This window comes from Balaenoptera musculus, chromosome 9 (genome assembly GCF_009873245.2).
Source record: "Balaenoptera musculus isolate JJ_BM4_2016_0621 chromosome 9, mBalMus1.pri.v3, whole genome shotgun sequence".
In the NCBI taxonomy this organism is placed as follows: Eukaryota; Metazoa; Chordata; class Mammalia; order Artiodactyla; family Balaenopteridae; genus Balaenoptera; species Balaenoptera musculus.
The window spans coordinates 32,967,263-32,987,306 of NC_045793.1; the positions used below are offsets into that span (position 1 = coordinate 32,967,263).

Below are 20,044 nucleotides of genomic sequence, written 5' to 3' on the forward strand. Positions count from 1 at the left end.
GTTTTGTATTTTAGAAAGGTCAGTTGCTGCATTCCCGAACTCTTTATTTGCACTATGAGCCTATAGACTATCAGTTCCCTTTGGGTAGATTGTTGTTTGACTTGTGAATGAAAAATCTCTTAAACCACACCACTATTGAATGAAAATATTGAAATTGTATCTGTAAGAAACATTGAAAGAGAAAAATATATTAGTTTTTTAATTGGTATTTTAATTTTTATATATTCAGGAAAAAACAGAAGTGATTGAATATTGTTAATTATACCACTGTGTGTTTAGAAAAGAAGCAGTCAGTTTCATATCAGTGACACCATTTAGAGGTATCGTTATGTCAGATAAACCATATGTCCTGGAGTTATTTTAGTAGGTTTCAGAAGTATTAACTGTACTTTCCCGCTTGTTCAGATTATTTCTGGCGAATCTTTGTCAACAGTTCCTTTTAAATACAGGTCAATAAGTTCTAAAAACCTACCACTTTTTGAAGTCTTCAATGTAAAAATCCTTAAAATAAAGGCTGTCTCTTTAAAAGAAAAAAAGAAAAAAAAACAAATACACACACATCAACTATGCAGAGAAAAAAGCTGGCAAGAAACATAAAAATATTTACAGTGGTTGCTTCAGTGATTTCTGTTCTGCTTCTTTATTTTTCTTTGTATTTTCCAAAATTTCCTGAAAAACATTCATTGCTATTTTAACCTCTGAAAAGTAAAATATGCATTGGGAAAATTCAAACTAAAGAGCATCTGTAAGGGATAATAAAGAAAAAAATTATGGAACATCTGCAAGGGACAAAAACATGCTAGGAATTGTGTTCCCAGCTAATATACTGAACCTCAGTGTAGAAAATGGAGGGGGAAGGAGTATGCTCTTTAAAACAATGCCATCTCTTGCTATAAATATGTAAGTACTATATAAAATGTAAAATACTATATAAATAATATGTTTGCCAGTGTTTCACCTTAAAATGAAAGACTTCACATGCCCAATGAATGAAGCTAACCCCTAAAATAATATTTTTAATCTTTTGAAAGGCTGGTGACAATCAGAAAGGAAATTCTACACTTGTGTACCACTTTTTTCCCTTCATAGCATTTTTACCTAAGGTTTCTTCTTGTTTTGTTAATAGGTCGAGCAATATCATAATGTCATTTTCCACGGCCCAGAAGGAAGCTTGCAAGACTACATAGCCCATCAGCTTGCACTCTGCATGAAGGTAGGGACCACTCACGTACCCTCTCCTTTTCTTTGAAAACACAAAAGCGTATAGAACTAATCACTCTCTTATCACAGCACAGACAAATGGCTGCAGGAGTCCCCTGTGAAATAGTGAGAGCTGAAGTGGATACTGGTTTCTCCAAGGACCAGCTAGTAGATCTGTTCATCAGTAGCGGTAAGACCATCTCAGCAAACTGAATTGTGATAACCGAAAGGCATGCCCTTCAAGTAAGCCGTTATACGGAAATAAATGTTGTTGCTTGGGGATAAATTTAAGTTGACTTTTCAGTTACGGAGCAGCTGTGGGATGAAAACTGGGAACCCAGGTGAGCACTTGCAAAAAATTATTTTCATGTACATACCATTGCATCTATTGCACATCCTATATTTTTCTTCTTTTGTTTATAAATTATCTGTTGGGAGCATACTACGTAACTGGCACTAGAGGATACCAAGGGAGGGGGTGGTGGGAGCAGTCCACCTTAGCAGAACTAAGCATTGCGTTATTGGTGCAGTTAAAAATTGCACAGTGATAATAAGGAGATAGGTTTTTGTTTTTTTTGTTTTTTTTTAATTATTTATTTATTTATTTATTTATTTATTTATGGCTGTGTTGGGTCTTCGTTTCTGTGTGAGGGCTTTCTCTAGTTGCGGCGAGCAGGGGCCACTCTTCATCGCGGTGCGCGGGCCTTTCACTATTGCGGCCTCTCTTGTTGCGGAGCACAGGCTCCAGACGCGCAGGCTCAGTAGTTGTGGCTCATGGGCCTAGTTGCTCTGCGGCATGTGGGATCTTCCCAGACCAGGGCTCGAACCCGCGTCCCCTGCACTGGCAGGCAGACTCCCAACCACTGCGCCACCAGGGAAGCCCCAGGAGATAGGTTTTTAGTAAATATTATTATTATTCATAAATTCTGTACAGCGAAAGCACCCCTATTGCTGCACCTGGGGTGCACTGCTTTCTCCACGTCATTCTTAGTATGCCATTGACTGGCACTTTGCTAAACACATGACATGCATTAAATAACTCATTTAATCTCCACAGCAGCCCTATGTAGGTTGGTATTATCTCGATTTCAAAGGTGAGGAAACAGGCATAGAGAGTTTCAGTAACTTACCACAACTACGTAGTGGCAGAACCGTGATTAAACATGTTTATTAATATAAAGTTTTCATAAATTTTCTATCTTAGGCTCCAGAGCATAACACCCCAAGCTTCAGCACAGGTGGAGTTAGTGTAACTCTGCATAGTATATAGCATGACTAGTGAAATAAAACTGAAATGGACCAACCTCTGGTCTCCAGAGGCTCAAAACCACAGGGACCCTGGGGAGCGGGTGAAGGAGGGAGCTGTGAGCTGGGTGAAGGGTGAGTTGAAATGTGAATTCAGGTCTCTTTTTTAGGGAGAGGGGTGATTCTTATCTCTGGAGCTGTGATCAAGGGAGATAACCTTGTGGCTGGGACAGCTGGTGACCAGGTTGAGGAAGAGGGAAATTACCAGGAGTTCCTAAGTCAAGAAATAAAATTAGGAGGCAGATTTAGAGGGGAACTGAGGAATCCACAAGCCTAGAAGCACATTTTGGGGACAAGAAAATCCCCCCAGAATCTGAATGTTGCTCTAGTACTCAGGCCAGTCTTTGGCCAGAAACTAGTGAGAGTAAGCTACAGAGAAAAGCTGTTTTCTCTGATGATGATACTAACAATAGCTAATGTTTATTAAGCTTTGACTCTGTAAACACCCTGATTTATAAACACTTGAGACAAGAGGTTAAGTGCCCTGCAGTGAGGACGCAGCAGAGTAGGCCTCAAACTAGGCATTCCGGCTCCTCAGCCTGACCCGACTCACTGCCCAACCGCTGCTCCTCAAAAACTCACCTGCCAACATTTTTTTTTCTCCCCTTAGTTTTATAACAAAAGCCCCCTATGGTTTTCAACGTTCAGTCTTGCGTCATTTCAAAGTAAGAAGTTAAAATATTGTGCTCTCACCCTATCAGAGTAGATTAGCAATTAGACTGAATTCTGCTCTAAACTTAGAGAGCTAGAAAAAAAAAATCTGAGAACAGTGAATTAGGTCAAGAAGGATGCGAAGGTGACCAACTCAGCATTTCTAAATCGTTGGGGAGCATCTTCTTAGAAAGAACTCTTCTTCCTAATTTCTCAGTTTGGTGAGTCTCTTGGCACCCCACACTTGGAAGTCAGGTCTCCCTGGCAGACTTGAAAACCTAAACGCCCACGGGTGCCAAAAAGCCACCTTAAGGGGTGAAGCAGGCTGGTTGGGGCTGGAGGAGGGGAAGCCTCTCTCCGTCGCCATGAGGGCAGCAGCTCCGAGCTGTGAGCAGCTGCGTGTAGACTCAGTGACATGCGGTCTTGTGACTTGGAAGAAGAAGCCAGACATCCTGGTTTTTAAGTGAACATTTGGGAGGTTGTTCTTTCAATGTTTCAATGTTTTCAACTGTCTTAATTTTTAAGCCATGTTAGGACCATCTAGAACCCCCAGGTCCTCTGAGTCATGGACCCCTCACTCCTGTCCCACAGCCAGTCCATGGTCATGTCCTGCCAAATGGATCTCAGTGTGCCTTTTTCATCCATCCCCATTGGTACCATCCCACTTTATGCCTCCTTTTACTATATTTTGTCTACTTTCCTGTAAGTGGCTGCTCTGCCTACCTCTTGCGCTCCCTGAACATCCTTCACAGACCACCAGAGCCCTGATTAAAAGCGCTCTGTGATTCTTGACTCCCACATGCCCCAGTCACCCACTGAACTACGTCAGTCCCATTCAGGGTCTTCCATTCTAGGACACTGATCCACTTAATTTGCTTATCGGACCCTTTTAAATTTAATTTAATCTTTTGAGAAATAATTGAGATACAACATAGAGTAAGTTCAAGGTATACAATTCGTTGATTTGATACGCTTCTGTATTGCAAAATGATTACCACTGTAGCATTAGCTAACGTCTCCATCAAGTCACATAATTACCATTCTTTTCTTACAGTGAGAACATTTAATATTTACTCTTAGCAACTTTCAAGTATACAATAGATACAGTATTAACCCCTGAAACTTATTCGACTTACAGCTGAAAGTTTGTGCCCTGTGACTGACATCTCATTTCCCTCACCCTCCAGCCCCTGACAACCACCATTCTACTCTGTTTCATCAGTTCGGCCTTTTTAGATTCTACATACAAGTGATATCACGCAGTATTTGTCCTTCTCTGTCTGACTTATCTCACTTAACATAATGCCCTCAAGGTCCATCCATGTTGTCGCAAATGGCAGGATTTCCTTTTTTCTCATGGCTGAATGACATTACATTTTATACGTATGCCACATTTTCTTTATCCATTCATTTCTTGATGGATAGTTAGATTGTTTCCGTATTTTGGCTCTTGTGAATTATGTTGCAATGAACACAGGTGTGTGGATAATCTCTTCAAGATCCTGATTTCATTTGCTTGGGATATATACCCAGAAGTGGGATTCCTGGATCATATGGTAGTTCTATTTTTTGTTTTTTGAGGACTGTTTTTCTTAGTGGCTGCACCAATTTATATTCCCACCAACAGTGTGAAAGGGTTCCCTTTTGTACACATCCCCACCAACATTTGTTAACTCTTATTGATGATAGCCATTCTAACAGTTATGAAATGATATTTCATTGTGGTTTTGATTTGCATTTCGCTGATCATTTAGTGATGTTGAACCTGTTTTCCTGTACCTGTTGGTCATTTGTATATCTTCTTTGGAATATCTGATCCTTTTTAAAAATAGGTATCTAAGCTCCAGCAGAATACAGTATTTCTTCCTCACATTTCCTTTGCTTTCCCACTCTCCATGTCTTTGTTTATGCTGCAGCTTTCATCTATAATTACTCTAAAATTTCATCTAGAATAAGCACACAAACTGCCCCTCCCATAACTACTGCATGGCAGGTACTATGTAAAGTACTGTGTTGTACAGGACTGGTTAAAATAGACATGGAAGCCCCTGTTTAAATACTCTGAGGACACCCCCAAATGAAGGCTTGTCTGATCCCTCCAGGTATGCCAGCTACCTCTAATGAACAGCAGTAGGCTTTGTTTACCTCTGTGCCCCACCTAACTATAGTTCAAGACGGTGAGGGTATTATTTGGGCTTTTGTGTTGGCCCACACACGTTATGAGCTCCTTGAAGGCTAGTAATGTAGCTTATTCTTCCATTTCACCTTGTACACTGATTGCCAATAATTACTTGTTGAATGAGTGGATGAACCTGATACAAGAAGTAACATGCACAAAGAAAAAGGGAATGTTAATCATATTTAGTTGTCAGCAAGTGGAAGAACTTGCTTACAGTGGAGGTAGGAAGAAGTAAGATTAGAGAGTGCAGAAGTTGTTGAGACAGTAGTTGATGATAGGGCATAAAAATAGAGTGAATTGGATTTGAAAAAGGAAGTTTTCAAATGACAGACTGAGGCCAAAAAATCTCCACTCTACTCTCTTATGTAAGAAATAGTGTAGCATCTCCAAATATTAAAGGATTTTTATTCTGTATTTGGCTCAGTAATTTATATGTGTGAAATCCCTCTTTCTTTTTTTAATAACAAAAGTAAGACATAAACACAAGATTCACCTGCTAAGACCTTGAGTGCAGTTACCCAAGTTAGCAAGTGGAGCTTATCATAGATCCCTCATTTGGCTTATTCCCCACGTCTGGTCAGTCCTGAGTTCTTTTGAATCTGCTTCCTATATCTCATCTCCACCTCCTGCTCTCCAGTCCCCCTACCACCTATCATTTCTTGCTCAAGGGCCTATGGAGGCCTCATCACTAATCCTTCTTATTTCCTCTGCTCTCGCTCCTTCCCAAGCCCTCTGCAGGTTTCCAGAGGGCTCACCCTAGAATAAAAAACTGCTCATGACAATTTCCTGCTGTTATACTCCAGTGGCTCCAGAATAAACGCTGAAGGTCTCTGAATGTTATGTCAGGAACATTACCATCTGGCTTTGGACCTTTCCCTTGCTGCTGTCCATCCTCATCTTCTAAAACTCCATCCACCATCACCATCATTTTCATAGCAGTAGGCCCCACTGCTGCTGACTGGTGGCCAATGAAGAGATCATGGAGAACGGAGAACGTACACTTTGAGTACATGGGGACACCAGAAGCTTCTGAGCAGTGCCAGGGAATCACAAGTGAGCCAGAGGGAAGGATCTAGGGATGGTGTGGTGTCACTTCTTATGTAGTGCAGAAAGCCCCTAGCAGGGAATTTTCTTTTGGTCAAAGGGTGATGGGAAAGGACAGAATGTAGAGAAGGCTGAGATCTGGATCAGAGAAAAGGAGTTTCTAGGCTGTTCCACTTAAGCTTTTAGAATAATTAGAGGACAGGAATTATGTATCAGCTACTGTCTTGCTTTTTTTTTTTACGAAGAAAGTAAACTGATCAAATCATATGACTACCAAGTGAGGAATATACTGATTCATATGGTGTTCTAAACTTATTCCTGGTTTCTAACTTTATTTTCTAAAAAAAAAGAAATAGAGATTTAAACTACTTACATTCAGCTGGAGGTTAGAACGTTGAACTTTCATCTTCCAGTGGGCGTAGCACATACATTACCTTATATGTTCCTTTCTATGACTCTGTAGAAGAAAGCCAGTGAAAAGAGACACAGAGAATGAATAAAAGAAGTGTATGAGTGAAAAAATACAAGAAGGAAGAGTAGCAGATTTTTTTTTTAAATAATCAGCTTCAAGAATCGAAAACTTATATGGAGACTAAAATGGTGCCAGTGAAGAAAAGAATGTAGAACAGAAGATCAGTTCAAAAAGAATGGCGTAGCACTTATGCAAGCAATGGGTATTTTGTGTTTATTTTAAAATAGCATCTTCCTTCTCATATTGACTTTTGTGAGAGACCATCACATCACATGGCTCCATTATTTGGTAAGGAGGGTCTGAACGTATATTAGAATTGGGTCATATTTCTCCTCAGTATAAGGTATTGAGTTAGGCTAGCAAGACAGATACTTTTTAAAATTATATGTGACAGTGGTAGTAAAAAAAAAAAAAAAAATTAAACACTAGATTGGTATTTTAAAATAATACTTAGGATTCCTGAGAGAACTTTCTACTTCAGAAGTAATAAAGATAGAATTACTGTAATAATATGTAACTGACGTCTACATAATTGAGTTTCCTCCTTGGACCCTGCGTTACTGGAGGCTCTTTGGAGGTCTGTCCCTTGCTTCTCATCTGGACTCAGAGCATCATCCCTGCAGAGCCTTGTTTTAAGTGGACAATGTAAAAGATGGGCTGCTTCCATCCCCAAAGAGGAGATTATGGACTTGGGGTCACCTTAGACATAAAGGAGTTCGGATTTAACTATAAATGTGATATGTTCATTATTTTTAAGCCAATGAGTCTTGCTCTAGAAGTAGCTATCCAGAACTTTTAATACAAGGGTATGCAAAGCTGGACTATAGCCCTGAGCCTAGCCAAGCGGGTGTCTGGTTAAGATTACTAACCTCTGGAGAGGGGCAGAGCTGACATACCTATAAAGCTGGAAGCAGGGAAAAATAAGGGTAGATTAGTTTCAGAAATAGGGCTTTGAATTAGCATGGGGCAAAGGGAATCCAAATGGCTGACTTTCCAACAATAGGCCGAAAGGAATCTCCAGCTATAACAAGGGGTGAGTGGCCATCTTATGTCTCCATGAACCCTGATCAGAGGCTGAATAATCCTTCAAACCCAAAGGTGGAATGAGTTTCTGTTTCTATGGTTGGTTAATATTTTAGAATTGAAACCATGTTAAATAACTTGAACTAGATGTGCTATTTCACAACTAAAATGAAATTTACATTTGGACCAACTTGCTTTAGGATGTTGAACTTAAGTGGTCAGATGGAGAAGCAGATGTTACTGAAAAAATTGAACATATGAGACCAGCAGCATTGAAGACAAAGCTTTTCACCAAAAAAACCCAGTCTGTTTGACCCTTGATTGGTACCTCAGAGGAGACCAAGATGAACAAAGATGAAGTGGAAACCCAACCCAACTGTTATGAACAGCACCCCACACCCCTTTTGTCTAGGACACAAGCTGTCCATTAAATGTGGGATTAATTAAGTCACTGACAATACAGTCCTTGCTTGTGGACTCAGGAGAATGAGTTTGTGTCTCTTTCCAAGAGACCTCCTGCAATCCTATAAACTCGTTTATTTCCAGCCTGAATCCTCCCTTGCTGCCTCCATGCTTTCGTCCCAGCCCCTGCCGGACATCTCAAGAGCGATGCCTCACTCATCACTCAGGCCTGAAGCATAACCTGTCACCACCTCCCCTGCCTCAAGTGTGCTCCTGCTCATGTGCTCTCCGTCTCCATCCACTGCATGGCCTCTTCTCCGGTGGGAACTTCTGAGTTGTCTCTGCTATTCCCTTTCTGCCCCTCTCTCAAGACATCAGCCACTGAGCTTTGCTCACTCCATCTCAGACTGGCCTTTTGTTCTGTGCCTGGGCCCTGGATGAGCCTCCTGTTACCTCTTGTCCCCACCTCAGCAGTAGGAGCCCGTAGATGTGTCTTCTTGTTTCTTCGCTCTCCTGTCAATTCTTCACACCAGAGTGAGATCTCAAAGCAGGAGTCAAATCCTGTTTATCCCCTCCTTAAAGGCTTCCACTGATCCCCAGAGCTGGTAGTTACTCCCTTCTGACATGACATCCTGGGCCTTCCACTTTTCATTTGTGGCTGGGTTCTGAGACTTCATATCAGCAAGTCTTACCCTGGCTGCACATAAAATGCCAATGCCCCAGGCCCAGCACTGACCAACTACATCACAACCTCTGGGGTTGGATCCCTGGTGACTGTAATGTGTAGCCCAGAGTGAGGACACAGCCTGCTGCCCTACTGCCCACAGATGGGGCTCCTGGCTTCCATTCCACTGATGTGACTCTGTACCCAAGCTCCCAGCCTGTGCTGACTAGACACATGTATCAGCTTTGAGCTGTCTGTCATGCCACTCTTGCAACTAGTCTCACCTTGGTTTGAAGCCCTGGTCCCTTCTAGGACTGAGCTCTGCCTGGCCTCCATTCTTCTGCCTATGCCATTTCTTAAACCTAGAAAGCCTTCTTCTGATCTGTCAAGACGCCATTCCGCGTAACGGGTCCAGTTTAAAATGCCACATCCCCCCAGTTGGAATCAGTCACCTCCAGCATGCCGTAGTGCTTAGCATTGTATGTACAGCAAGGGGGCACTGGAAAACATTTGGTGAGATGCAATTACATGTTCCTGCAGACACGTTCTAGCTGGAACTAGCCATACACTTAACACAAATCAAGGCAAAACTGGAGGCCTTCAGTCCTTAGTTACAGAAGAGCAGGTACGTAGACCAACCTGGTCTGGTTTTGTTGTTGTTGCTGGGTTTTGTTTTGTTTTTTTAAATCACTGGGTATAAAAGATTTGTTAGTTTATCATTGTTGTTTTAAAAAACGATAGGTTTATCATACTTGGTAACAAACATATTTTTGAAATAACACTTGAACCTGAGAAGCATAGAACTGTAGCACTCTTTACTAAATAGCTCTGTGGAAGGGGACGCAGCACACGCCAGACACTAGTGTAATAGCCCCAACAAATACAACTCAGTGGAGAGGTGGCTGGCTTTGTTTCCTGTCTTCTAGTTTTTAAAGCTTTATAGCATCCAGAAGAGCTATTTCAATCTCAGAAGAGATTCATTTACAGGGACTTCTTTTGAAAGTGAAAATGTATTTGTGTCTATAGTAACTAGGAGGTGGAATAGAGTATAATGTACTATCATAAGTGTTTGTGAAAAGTGGAATACTTGACAAAATCACTCTCAAGTATTTTAAATTAATCTTTTTTGCAAGGTTAACTTAGCTAAGACTAGGGCATCTTAGAATCTTCTAAAATATTAAAAAGTGATTTTAATTTTTTATTCATTGGTATATAGGAAGTATTATTTATAAATATGTGTGTATATATATATATATTTCAACTACAATATTAACAACATTTGACTGCTTGCCAGGTGCCCAGGCACTGTTTCAGTTACATTTTATCCACTGACTTGCCTTCTACATATAATAGCAATCTTCCATTTACTTTCCATCTTTCACTTTGGGTTGACATGCAGTTCAGCCCCCCGTCTTTAGTGTGAGGACCCCTAAAATAAGACTCACAAGTCCAAGATCGCGGTCCTTCCTTAACACTATTTCTGAAACCTGAGTCAAATCTCTTTAACCTCTCTGAGGTCTGTAAAATGAAAGGAGGGATCTGCTGGCCCCTGAGGTCCTGTCTCCATAATTTTATGAATATTTTACATATGTGTAATTTAAAGATCATTTAAGGATTTTAACATTTTGTATTCTGAAATATCCATCTATAAAATACATACCGCCTATTTTTACAGATCAATGAATAATTTAAAATAAAGTTGTCATTTAACCACTGACCGGGTCACAAAATAGAACATTCCCAGCTTCCAGAATGGGCCCATGTGCCCCACCCCTGTTCACAAACCCTTCCTTCTGGAGGTAACCACTAGTCTATCTTCTGTGATAATCATTTCTTTGCTTTTTTAAAAGTTTTACTATCTATGAATCCCTAAATTATAAGGTTAGTGTTGCCCCTTTTTGAACTTCAAATGATGGCATCATATTGTGTGTAGCCTTCTGTGATTTGTTTCTTAATATATTGCTTGTGACAAGTCTTCATGCGGTTGCTTGTAGCTGTAATTTGTTCACTTTCATATCCGTTGTATGAATATACTCCTATCTAGTCTGTTGTTGGTAGAGATTTGAGTTGATTCCATTTGGAATCTGTTGTGGAACTAATGTTGGATCATTGTGTGTGTGTATCTTCAACTGTATTCAGTAATGCCAAACTGTTTTCCAGAATCCTATACTCTCCCAGCAATGTCAGAGCATTCCCATTGTGTCACGTCTTTGCTAACACTTAAATCTTTGCCAGTTTGTATAGGTTTTTGTAAAATCTTTAATCACTGAATTTCCTTTTTGACCACAGCATGTCTGATCCCAGTGAAACAATCTCCTGCTAACAAGAAAATCATCATCATCTTAGAGAATTTGGAAAAATCTTCATTGTCTGAGTTACTGGGGGACTTTTTGGGACCTCTGGAAAATCGCAGCACTGAAAGCCCCTGTAGTTTCCAAAAAGGTAAAGATGGTGGAGAGACCATGCTGAGAAGCAGGCTGCTTTGAGATCCTTCTCATCTTTCCGTTTCACAGAGCACATGTTATGCTTCATGGTCGTCTTTCTTTCACTTATTTGAACTTGTACCCTGTTGTGGCTTGCTGAGGTTGGACTGCTGCTTTTGGTTTGTTTCAGGAAACGGAACGTCTGAATGTTATTACTTCCACGAGAACTGCTTTTTGTTGGGAACCATTGCCAAGGCCTGTCTCCAAGGCTCCGACTTGCTGGTGCAACAGCATTTCCGCTGGGTCCAGCTGCGGTGGGATGGCGAGCCCATGCAGGGGCTGCTGCAGAGGTTCCTAAGGAGGAAAGTCGTGAATAAGGTAACAAACCACAGGCACGGCCTAATGCTGGGAGAGGGGCCTTTAGTGTCAGGCGACCCAGGCTTGAGCTGTACCACTTACTGTGTGGCTTCCAGCAAGTAAAATTTGGGGATATGCAAGGGTTAAATAGGATAATGCATGTAAAACCCATAGCAGTTTCTGGACTACATTAAGTATTTTAAAAAGCAAATAGGTTTTACTTTTTTTATGAACTATTCTCGAGGAGTCTCTCCAAATTCTAAATGCTGTGGGAAACAAGATTAGAAAATCACTCTTCTTAAGGAAAAGCTACTGCTTCCTTGGAGCCTTCATTATCCATCACTCAAGCCAGTTTTAATATTTGTTACAGTGCGCTATTAAAAAGTCACATGGAAAAAATTAGAAATCTCTATCTGTTGACAGATTTTCAAGAATAATAATCACTTCTGGTGATTTTTCAGAATAATAAAATATTCTGTATTCTATCAAGATAACAAAATTAATTCAGTGCTGACCAACTGGAGTATATCACTATTTAATATTCATAAATTGGGCCAGTAGCTGAGTGTCTGGGTGGACTTGAAATAAAAGAGCTCGATTTAGCAAGATTTTATCATTTAATCCTGCACAGTTGGGCCACACTTGGAGGACAGGATCTTCATTGTATCAGCACAGGATTTTAAGCTGTAGGTAACACAACACCCCACTGCTAGCTGCTTCACACACACACAAAAAGGCTTTTTTCCCTTGTATAACCAGATGCCTTGCAGTAGGTGTTGATGGTGTCCATTCACACCTTTGTGACGTCAGGTCCCAGGTCTGGGTGAGTCTCTTGACCTCCCTTCAGGATTGCAGGACTTTGGGCGTCACGCCCTCACACAAACTTGTTCATAGGCAGGAAGCAGGATGCTGTGCAGAGAGGGAACTTCGGCTTCCTTTGTCTCCTCCTTATCAGGGGGAAAGAATCTTTTTCTGAAACTCCCAGAAAGAAGATTTCCCCTTAATGGTTCATTAACCAGACTGGTTTCATGCACACCTCTCCGCCAGAGACCTTGGCTAGAATTACCTTCCCAAGGCCAAAGCTCTCCACCAAGTTCCTGAACAAAATTCAGTGTCTGTTATGTTAGAGTGTGTGAACGTACACGCATTTGTGGAGTTGGGGCCATGGGAGGCGGGTGGAGGGAGAAGTGTGGGATGGGAATGCCTTTGGTAATTCAGTGAACAGTGCCTGCTAGTGGTGATTTGCATTAGTATCTGAAATTCCTAACTGAATCAGAAATCCTCTGTCCCAAGCTCTGCTAAAGTCAGTTGCCTGGTCGTAAATATATTCTTTTGACCAAAGCACGTCTATTATATGACCTCAACCAGTAGGAAGAAAGGTGAGGCAAAGACAGTCATAGGTATACAGCTTTTCAGATTATTGATACTTCCATTAACTTCATCACTATTAATATTTAAATCTTATTGCCAAAAAATTCACCTAAATAACTGCAAAAGATACCAGTTTTTTATCTTAAAGACTTCATTATTTTTAGAGCAGTTTTAGGTTTACAATAAAATTGAAAGGAGGGTACAGAGATTTCCCATCTACCTCTTGCTCCCCACACGTGCACAGTCTCCTCCATTATCACCAGAACGGTGCCTTTTCTTATCAAGGAGGAACCTACACTGACACATCAAAATCCCTGGTTTACCCAAGAGAAAAACATGGAACGCTTCACGAATTTGCGTGTCTTTCTTGCACAGGGGCCATGCTAATTTTCCTTGAAAGGTACATCTTACCTGGTAAGGTGTACCTCCTTTTCCCTCCTCTGGCTCTCTGGTAAACATAGTTTGAAAAGGATTGATTTTACTTATTTTGAAAGGAAAGTTCCAAGCTTCAGGCTCTACACTTTCCTCCATTGTGTTTGTGAATGGGCAAGTGGGGTGTGCTGTGAAGAACAGAAAGGGGAGGGGAGGTAATGCCTTTCATTTATCAGGAATCACTTCAAGTAGGTTAATAAAACGGATTCCTGGGGTTAGGGGTACAATGGGAATGAATGACTCCTGCAAAACGCCAGAAATCTTGTAACTGCAGGATGGAACCAAATATTTGGGGGCGCTTAGAAGCACACTGGCAACGTGATCAAAATTTCTTCTTCCAGCTCCTTACAGGGATATAAGTAAGCAGACCTTTTTTGGACAATACCAGGCTTCTAGTATTTAATAAAAAATAATTATACTTTCTTTAGTAGGAAATTAATATTCAGCTATTAATTGTAGCACATGATCTCATTCTCGCTGGAAGAGGATCAGAGAAAGTGGGAGAAATATGATTGTTCCTCTTTTGATGAAAAGGGAAACTATGATAACAGATCCCAAAGCCTCATGTAACACAGTGATGTTACTTTAACGGAGCTGCTAGAATCACTGAACCACTCTTTCATTTTTTCTAGGCCAAATTCTCTCCCCTCATGTAGGACATAAAAACATTCATGTATTATCCTCAGTCTTAATATCGTAATTCCTTGGTAAAGTAGAGATTTATGTGAATCTGCTTTTTTATAAAATACAGTCAATTGCTGTATCTGACTTCTAAATATTTGAGAGGTTTCTCCTCATAGTAAATAAATCTTTGTCCTTTTGTGACCCCTCTGTACTACCAAAAAGCGACCTTTTATAAGATATAATTCAACTATCCAACTATAAGATATAATACTCCCATTCAACTGTATGTTATACAGTATTACTTAAAATTTGCACATTTTAAAATTTGAAAACATACTTCTATATGCTGTCAGAGCATTTTGATGAAGTTAGCATTTTATCTGAGCCTTCCTTCTAGGGAAATTAGAAGTAATACAAGATGAACATGCCACAGATCCAGGTATGCCATCTTATAACTTACCCAAGATATTAAAATATTTAATGTAATTTTAATTTCATTTATTCAGAATCCTTTTTTGAACACCTACTATTTGCAAGACCTTGTGAGGAATTCTATACACATGTGAAAAATGATTTCTTCCCGAATTGATGTTTAAGAATTCATCCAAGTAAGACACCTCATCCAAGGTGTCTTACTGTGCTATCGTGTCTGAATCCTTTCATTGCATGTAATAAGCTACAGATCTGTATCTCGTGCTAACACACGTCAGAGAGTATGTTATTACCTAGCCCTCTTCCAGCCACCCCAAGTGAAGGTAAAATCAGATTTGGCTAGAGTTTTGTTCTACAGTTTGAATTTTTATATTTTTAGTTTTGGAGTGTTCGAAACAAAAGGACAAGAAGCACCGTTGTAAACCAAGCCCCCGTCTTCCCCCTCCCTGTCTCTAGTTCAGGGGTCAGGTGCCCTCTCCCTGCGACCCCGTGTGCAAGACGGTCGACTGGGCCCTGGCTGTCTGGCGCCAGCTCAACTCGTGCCTGGCCCGCTTGGGCACACCGGAAGCACTTCTTGGGCCAAAGTATTTCCTGTCTTGTCCTGTAATCCCAGGGCACGCCCAAGCGACAGTGAAGTAAGTGTCATTGATCCTTCTTTGCCTATTTAAAGTAGAGCCCTGGCTGATTGGGAATGTTTGGGGGTGCGAAAGCTGAAGGGGCCACCTTGTGCCACCTCTTGTGATGAACATGGAAAGCCAGTGCCCTGTGCTCCTGTCAGAGGACGACCATGACTCGTGTGGTGGGTACTTCCTAAGGAAACTATTTTTGCTAAGACTAGATAGATCCCAATTTCCCTCTGTTTGCAAAACTTTCATCAGACTCATGTGCGACTTGCTGGGCAGTGTCTCCTGGGGAAGGCCCACATGAGACATTAGGTCAAGTATCCTGTAACCATCCCCCCACCCCACCCCCCAAAAACCCCACTTACATTCTGTTGATGAATTGAAAAGCTTCCTTTTATTAATGAGACTTATGTACTTACTGTGTTTTAGAGCAGCTTATGAAAACAGACGTATATACAGTAAGGTTAATGAAATAGAAAATTAGAAGGAAACTGAAAGGAGGAAAAAATTTGTCACCATCCAGCTTACTTAGTAAGGGTTCTGTGATTCGCTGTTAGATTTGATTCTGTACTTTCTGGCATCCTGGACAGAAATCTATTTTGAAAAGCAGGGTATGCAGATAATATGCCTTCTCTATTGTAAGACAAACTATCAATTTAATAACAGTTAATTGAGGGAACACAAGAAGTGCTATATTAAAAAGTATATAGCAATTTCTTGTTAAAAAGCAGAAACATTTATTCATATAATTACCCCTTTATCAGTTTCATGAGTAAATGTAAGCCTTTTTTTTTTTTTTTCTTTTTTTAACATCCAGAGCCTCAAGATTCTTAGGAACCAGTTTTGGCCTTTCCTGTCTGCTGCATGGTCATTGTCAAGAGCTAGAGGCTCTGAGATTTTTACCTTATCTGCAAGCTGACAAGTTAGCCTGCCACATTCAGGATGTGGCCTCTGACCCAGCACTTCATCACTCAGAGCACAGCCACAGCCTAGGCTTCATATTTGCATTGGTTTCCCCACCTCCTCAGGTCCTACGGGGTGATGCATAGTGGCCCAGGTGGATGCTGGCCTTGCATCAAAGCTGTGGAACTGTGAGCTTGGGAATCACCCAGTTTTTTAACGGGGATGCTGGCAAATCTGCCCACCCTTTGCCCAGGAAGGAAATATAACTTTCATTATCGTCAGGAAACAAATCTGCCCTCTGCTCCAGAAGGAGACGCTGTCTCTGTTTTTCCAAGTCGGTTTATGATACTAAAGCAGCCTTGAAAAGATCATCCAGAGCAACAGCTGACACAAGAGCTACAGAAGTGCCATGGAGAGTTATCTCCCAACAGCCATATTAAGGAACTGCCTTTTTCTTTTTAATTATATATTGTTTTAGCCAAAGCTTATATCATCTTTACCCCTTCAGCACCTTTAGGAGTAACTGTGTACTTTTTTTTCCTGAATTACGTGTCACTAGACATTAACAAAGCAGCTGACAGTAGATGCTTGATACTGAGTAAATAGTTTTAACGGTCTTGAAAGGCTTATGTCAGTATCTAATAACTTTGAAAACTTTCCTATTCTGGGAGATGGAGTTTTGTCTACAGCCTTTAACTGTATTAACTGTTTTTTAATGCTGCAACAAGTATAATCTTTTTTGAAGGAATTTTGATTGGCACTGAGTGCTCCACATTTGGGCTGAAGTCCCACAGCAGCTACAGCTATTAATGCAAAGAATCCACCTGAGGCCGTGGCTGGTTGATCCCATCCCCTCTCCACAGGGCTAACCCACCACGTGTAGACGCTGAGCCCCTGCCTTGGGGCAGGCAGATTTAATATGCCAGGGATCATAAAATGTATCCCAATTGCAGAAATACTAAAATACAGTATATGCGTCTTATTAAGGAAAATGGCAAATAAGTTTAAGCTGTTTAGACACAGACTTTCAGGAAATCTTTTTCCAGACTTCTTTAGTCTATAAAGTTTTCCATGTATTTTTTCCCTTTCCATATATTTAATTTTATTTGTGCATTCATTTATTCAACACTCCAGCTCTCCAGGATCTTATAAAGAAAAAAGGTGAGGGACATGTTAGCAGTTTCATTTGAAATGCATTGTATTTTTAAGGCAAATTCAAACTACTTTGGTGTTGGATAATTTCACGTATTCCAAAATGACCTGGGAAAGGTAGCCTGTCCATAGAAACGCTTAGGTTTTGTTTCACAGTCTTCCAACCTGTTCCCCGTAGAGTTGTGTGTGATTCCTGAGAGGCTTGGTCCTAACTGTGAAACCCACCCCTCTCTCGGAAGGTGGATGTCTAAGCTGTGGAATGCTGTCATTGCACCCAGAGTTCAAGAAGCAATATTGTCAAGAGCCTCTGTGAAAAGACAACCCAGCCTTGGGCAAACAACTAAAAACCCCAGCCAGGGGCAGCAGGCTGTGGTTAGAGCTGCTCTCAGCATCTTGCTTAATAAAGCTGTTCTGCATGGCTGTCCCCTCCAGAGAGCAGGTATGTGGGTTCCTGCTGGGAGGAGAGGACATTCACACTCTTATGCAATGCTTGCTTGGATTTGTTTTTAGGGCGCTCTATTTTCTCTCTTTGTAATGAGAGAAGTTAGTTATCTCCATGTAATGGATGTTGCACAACACAGCTTTGGAACTCTCTCTTTTTTCATTACTGGCTCATGTTTAAATACCAGACTTCAAAGTAAAGTTTGCTGGTTGACAAAACGCCTGCTTGGGTATTACAAGCCTGTGATTTTGAAGAGGCTATTTCTTTAAGTATTGGCAATGTTGGATTTTGCTTGACTCTGTGAAACTGCATTATTGCTTCTGTCCTTTTGACAGAACATGGTTTATGTTATTTCAGAGCTAGACCAGCACACAGCTGATTTCAAAGGAGGAAGTTTCCCTTTATCCATAGTTTCAAGTTACAACAGTTGCAGCAAGAAGAAAGAGAGTGGTGCCTGGAGAAAGGTGAGCACCAGTCCTCGCAAGAAGTCTGGCCGGTTCTCTTCACCCACCTGGAACAAGCCGGACCTGAGTGAGGAAGGTAAGGCGGGCAGGCATGTCACCCACACGTATGTGGGCACCCATGAGGTGGCTTCTGAATGCAAACATGCTTTATTTTTATCACTCTGCATTCAACAAAGCAAAATTCTGAGTATTTCAGATGCATATTTTCATGGAATAAAACACGTGGTAGTTACACTCCAAAAATATTTGAGAGCCCCCTACCTGAAAAAATAATCTTTCATACTAGAATTCTGAAATTAAATTTAATCTTTACCATGTTAATGGTCATCTGCTTTTTATTAATTTGATTTTCTTGGGATGCACACAATTATATTTATGTAATACAAATTGACACATAAAAGGAAAGAAATATGCCAACATGCATTCCTAAGCCAACCTTAAATTTTTAGAAGTATGTGTTATAGACGTATTTGATTATAGGCATATTTGATACCAGTTTAAGGTCTTTACAAGTGAGTCAGCTTTACACGTTTTTTTCATACATGGGATGTACTGTGTACCAAGTTTTATTCTAAGCACTGGAAATACAGCAGTGAAAACAGGAGATAAAAATACCTCCCCTCATAAAGTTTACATTCTAATAAATTATTAGACCTCTTCCTTTTGGCTTTGATAATAGCATAATCAATTGTACAAATTTTAAATGTCCTCCCTAAAGGCAGTCATATTTGAAAAGATGTTCCAACCTCACATGCATTGTGGATTTCTGTTACGTGTAATTTAGGTCTTCAAGAGCCCCCTTGCACCCCAAAATGTTCTGTTTTATGTAATTTTATGGCAAGTTGACAGCAGTGGGGTTGCTAAGTAAAAGAATATGATGCCTAAAATCTTATCTTTCTTAAAACAGAAAAAGTTGCTTTTGTTACTATATTTTTATATTGAAGCTTGTATTGATTTTTTTAAAAATTTAATATGGTTTTAACCATATCAGTACATGCCAGAGTTTTATAATTACCCCAAGTATGTGATAATAAATTGTGAGCACTTTTTTAAATGACTGAATGGACAGTCGCTGAAAAAAAATATAAACTCTCATTGTAAATATAAGTTTTATGTATTTATAATAGGATACATTCTGATCCCAAAGGCTTGCCCTTACTTCCTAAAGTTAGAGTGTTCGATTCAGGGAATAAAATCATGAGACTCTAGCCCCCCCAGTAGAGCAAAGAGCCTCCCTCAGATGACTTTCTGTAACAAGGATTATACCTTTTACCTGTTTATCCCTTGAGAGTATCCAAAAGAGCTCTACGATGAGGATTATCATTTCTATTTACAGAGAGCAAAACTGAGGCTCAGAAACCCTTGGTTACCTGCTCCAAATCACTTCTACAAACAGGGGGTTCTGCAGTCCATGTTTTCGTTCCTTGCGAGTCCAATGCTGTTTTCTTCAGTCTGTGCCACTCATAATAATCCGTGGCACTCAAAGAAGGGCACCCATGCAGGCTCTTCACTGTATCATTTCCAAGTTCATTAGAATTCCTATAGGGTTCAGGACCAGCTGCTTTCCTGAACAATAAGGCATTGTCAATATATATCAATACTTAGTGTTGACAAACAAAATCCATAAAGTGAATATGAACTTAAAACAATATTATGGAAATAATATGCAGACTGTATCATGCAAAATTGAGTTATAAATTATTTTAAATTCATTTAAATAATTATTAGTTGTACAACTATTGGATATATCAAATATTCTTTGAAACATGAAAACTTAGATGAATAAAATTGTGTGCAACCATAGTTTACACTGACTTCAATGCAGAGATTTATAAAATGCATTGGGCAGTGTTTAGGTGCATGAACCACTGATTGGTTAAG

At 40.3% G+C, this 20,044-nt stretch overlaps 1 protein-coding gene and 1 pseudogene across 2 annotated transcripts in view; one reads left to right on the plus strand and one right to left on the minus strand.

Moving 5' to 3' along the window:
- Nucleotides 1-20,044, plus strand: part of CTTNBP2 (cortactin binding protein 2) — a 156,184-nt gene that overhangs the window by 128,069 nt on the left and 8,071 nt on the right. For both annotated transcript variants that reach the window (XM_036863327.1, XM_036863328.1), the window contains 7 exons: nt 1,127-1,213; nt 1,291-1,390; nt 11,230-11,382; nt 11,554-11,741; nt 15,036-15,214; nt 17,497-17,696; nt 18,057-18,239. In XM_036863327.1, the coding sequence (XP_036719222.1) occupies nt 1,127-1,213; nt 1,291-1,390; nt 11,230-11,382; nt 11,554-11,741; nt 15,036-15,214; nt 17,497-17,696; nt 18,057-18,239 (1,090 nt within the window). The remainder of the gene's footprint in view (nt 1-1,126; nt 1,214-1,290; nt 1,391-11,229; nt 11,383-11,553; nt 11,742-15,035; nt 15,215-17,496; nt 17,697-18,056; nt 18,240-20,044) is intronic.
- On the minus strand, nt 13,422-13,519 carry LOC118901359 (annotated as a pseudogene).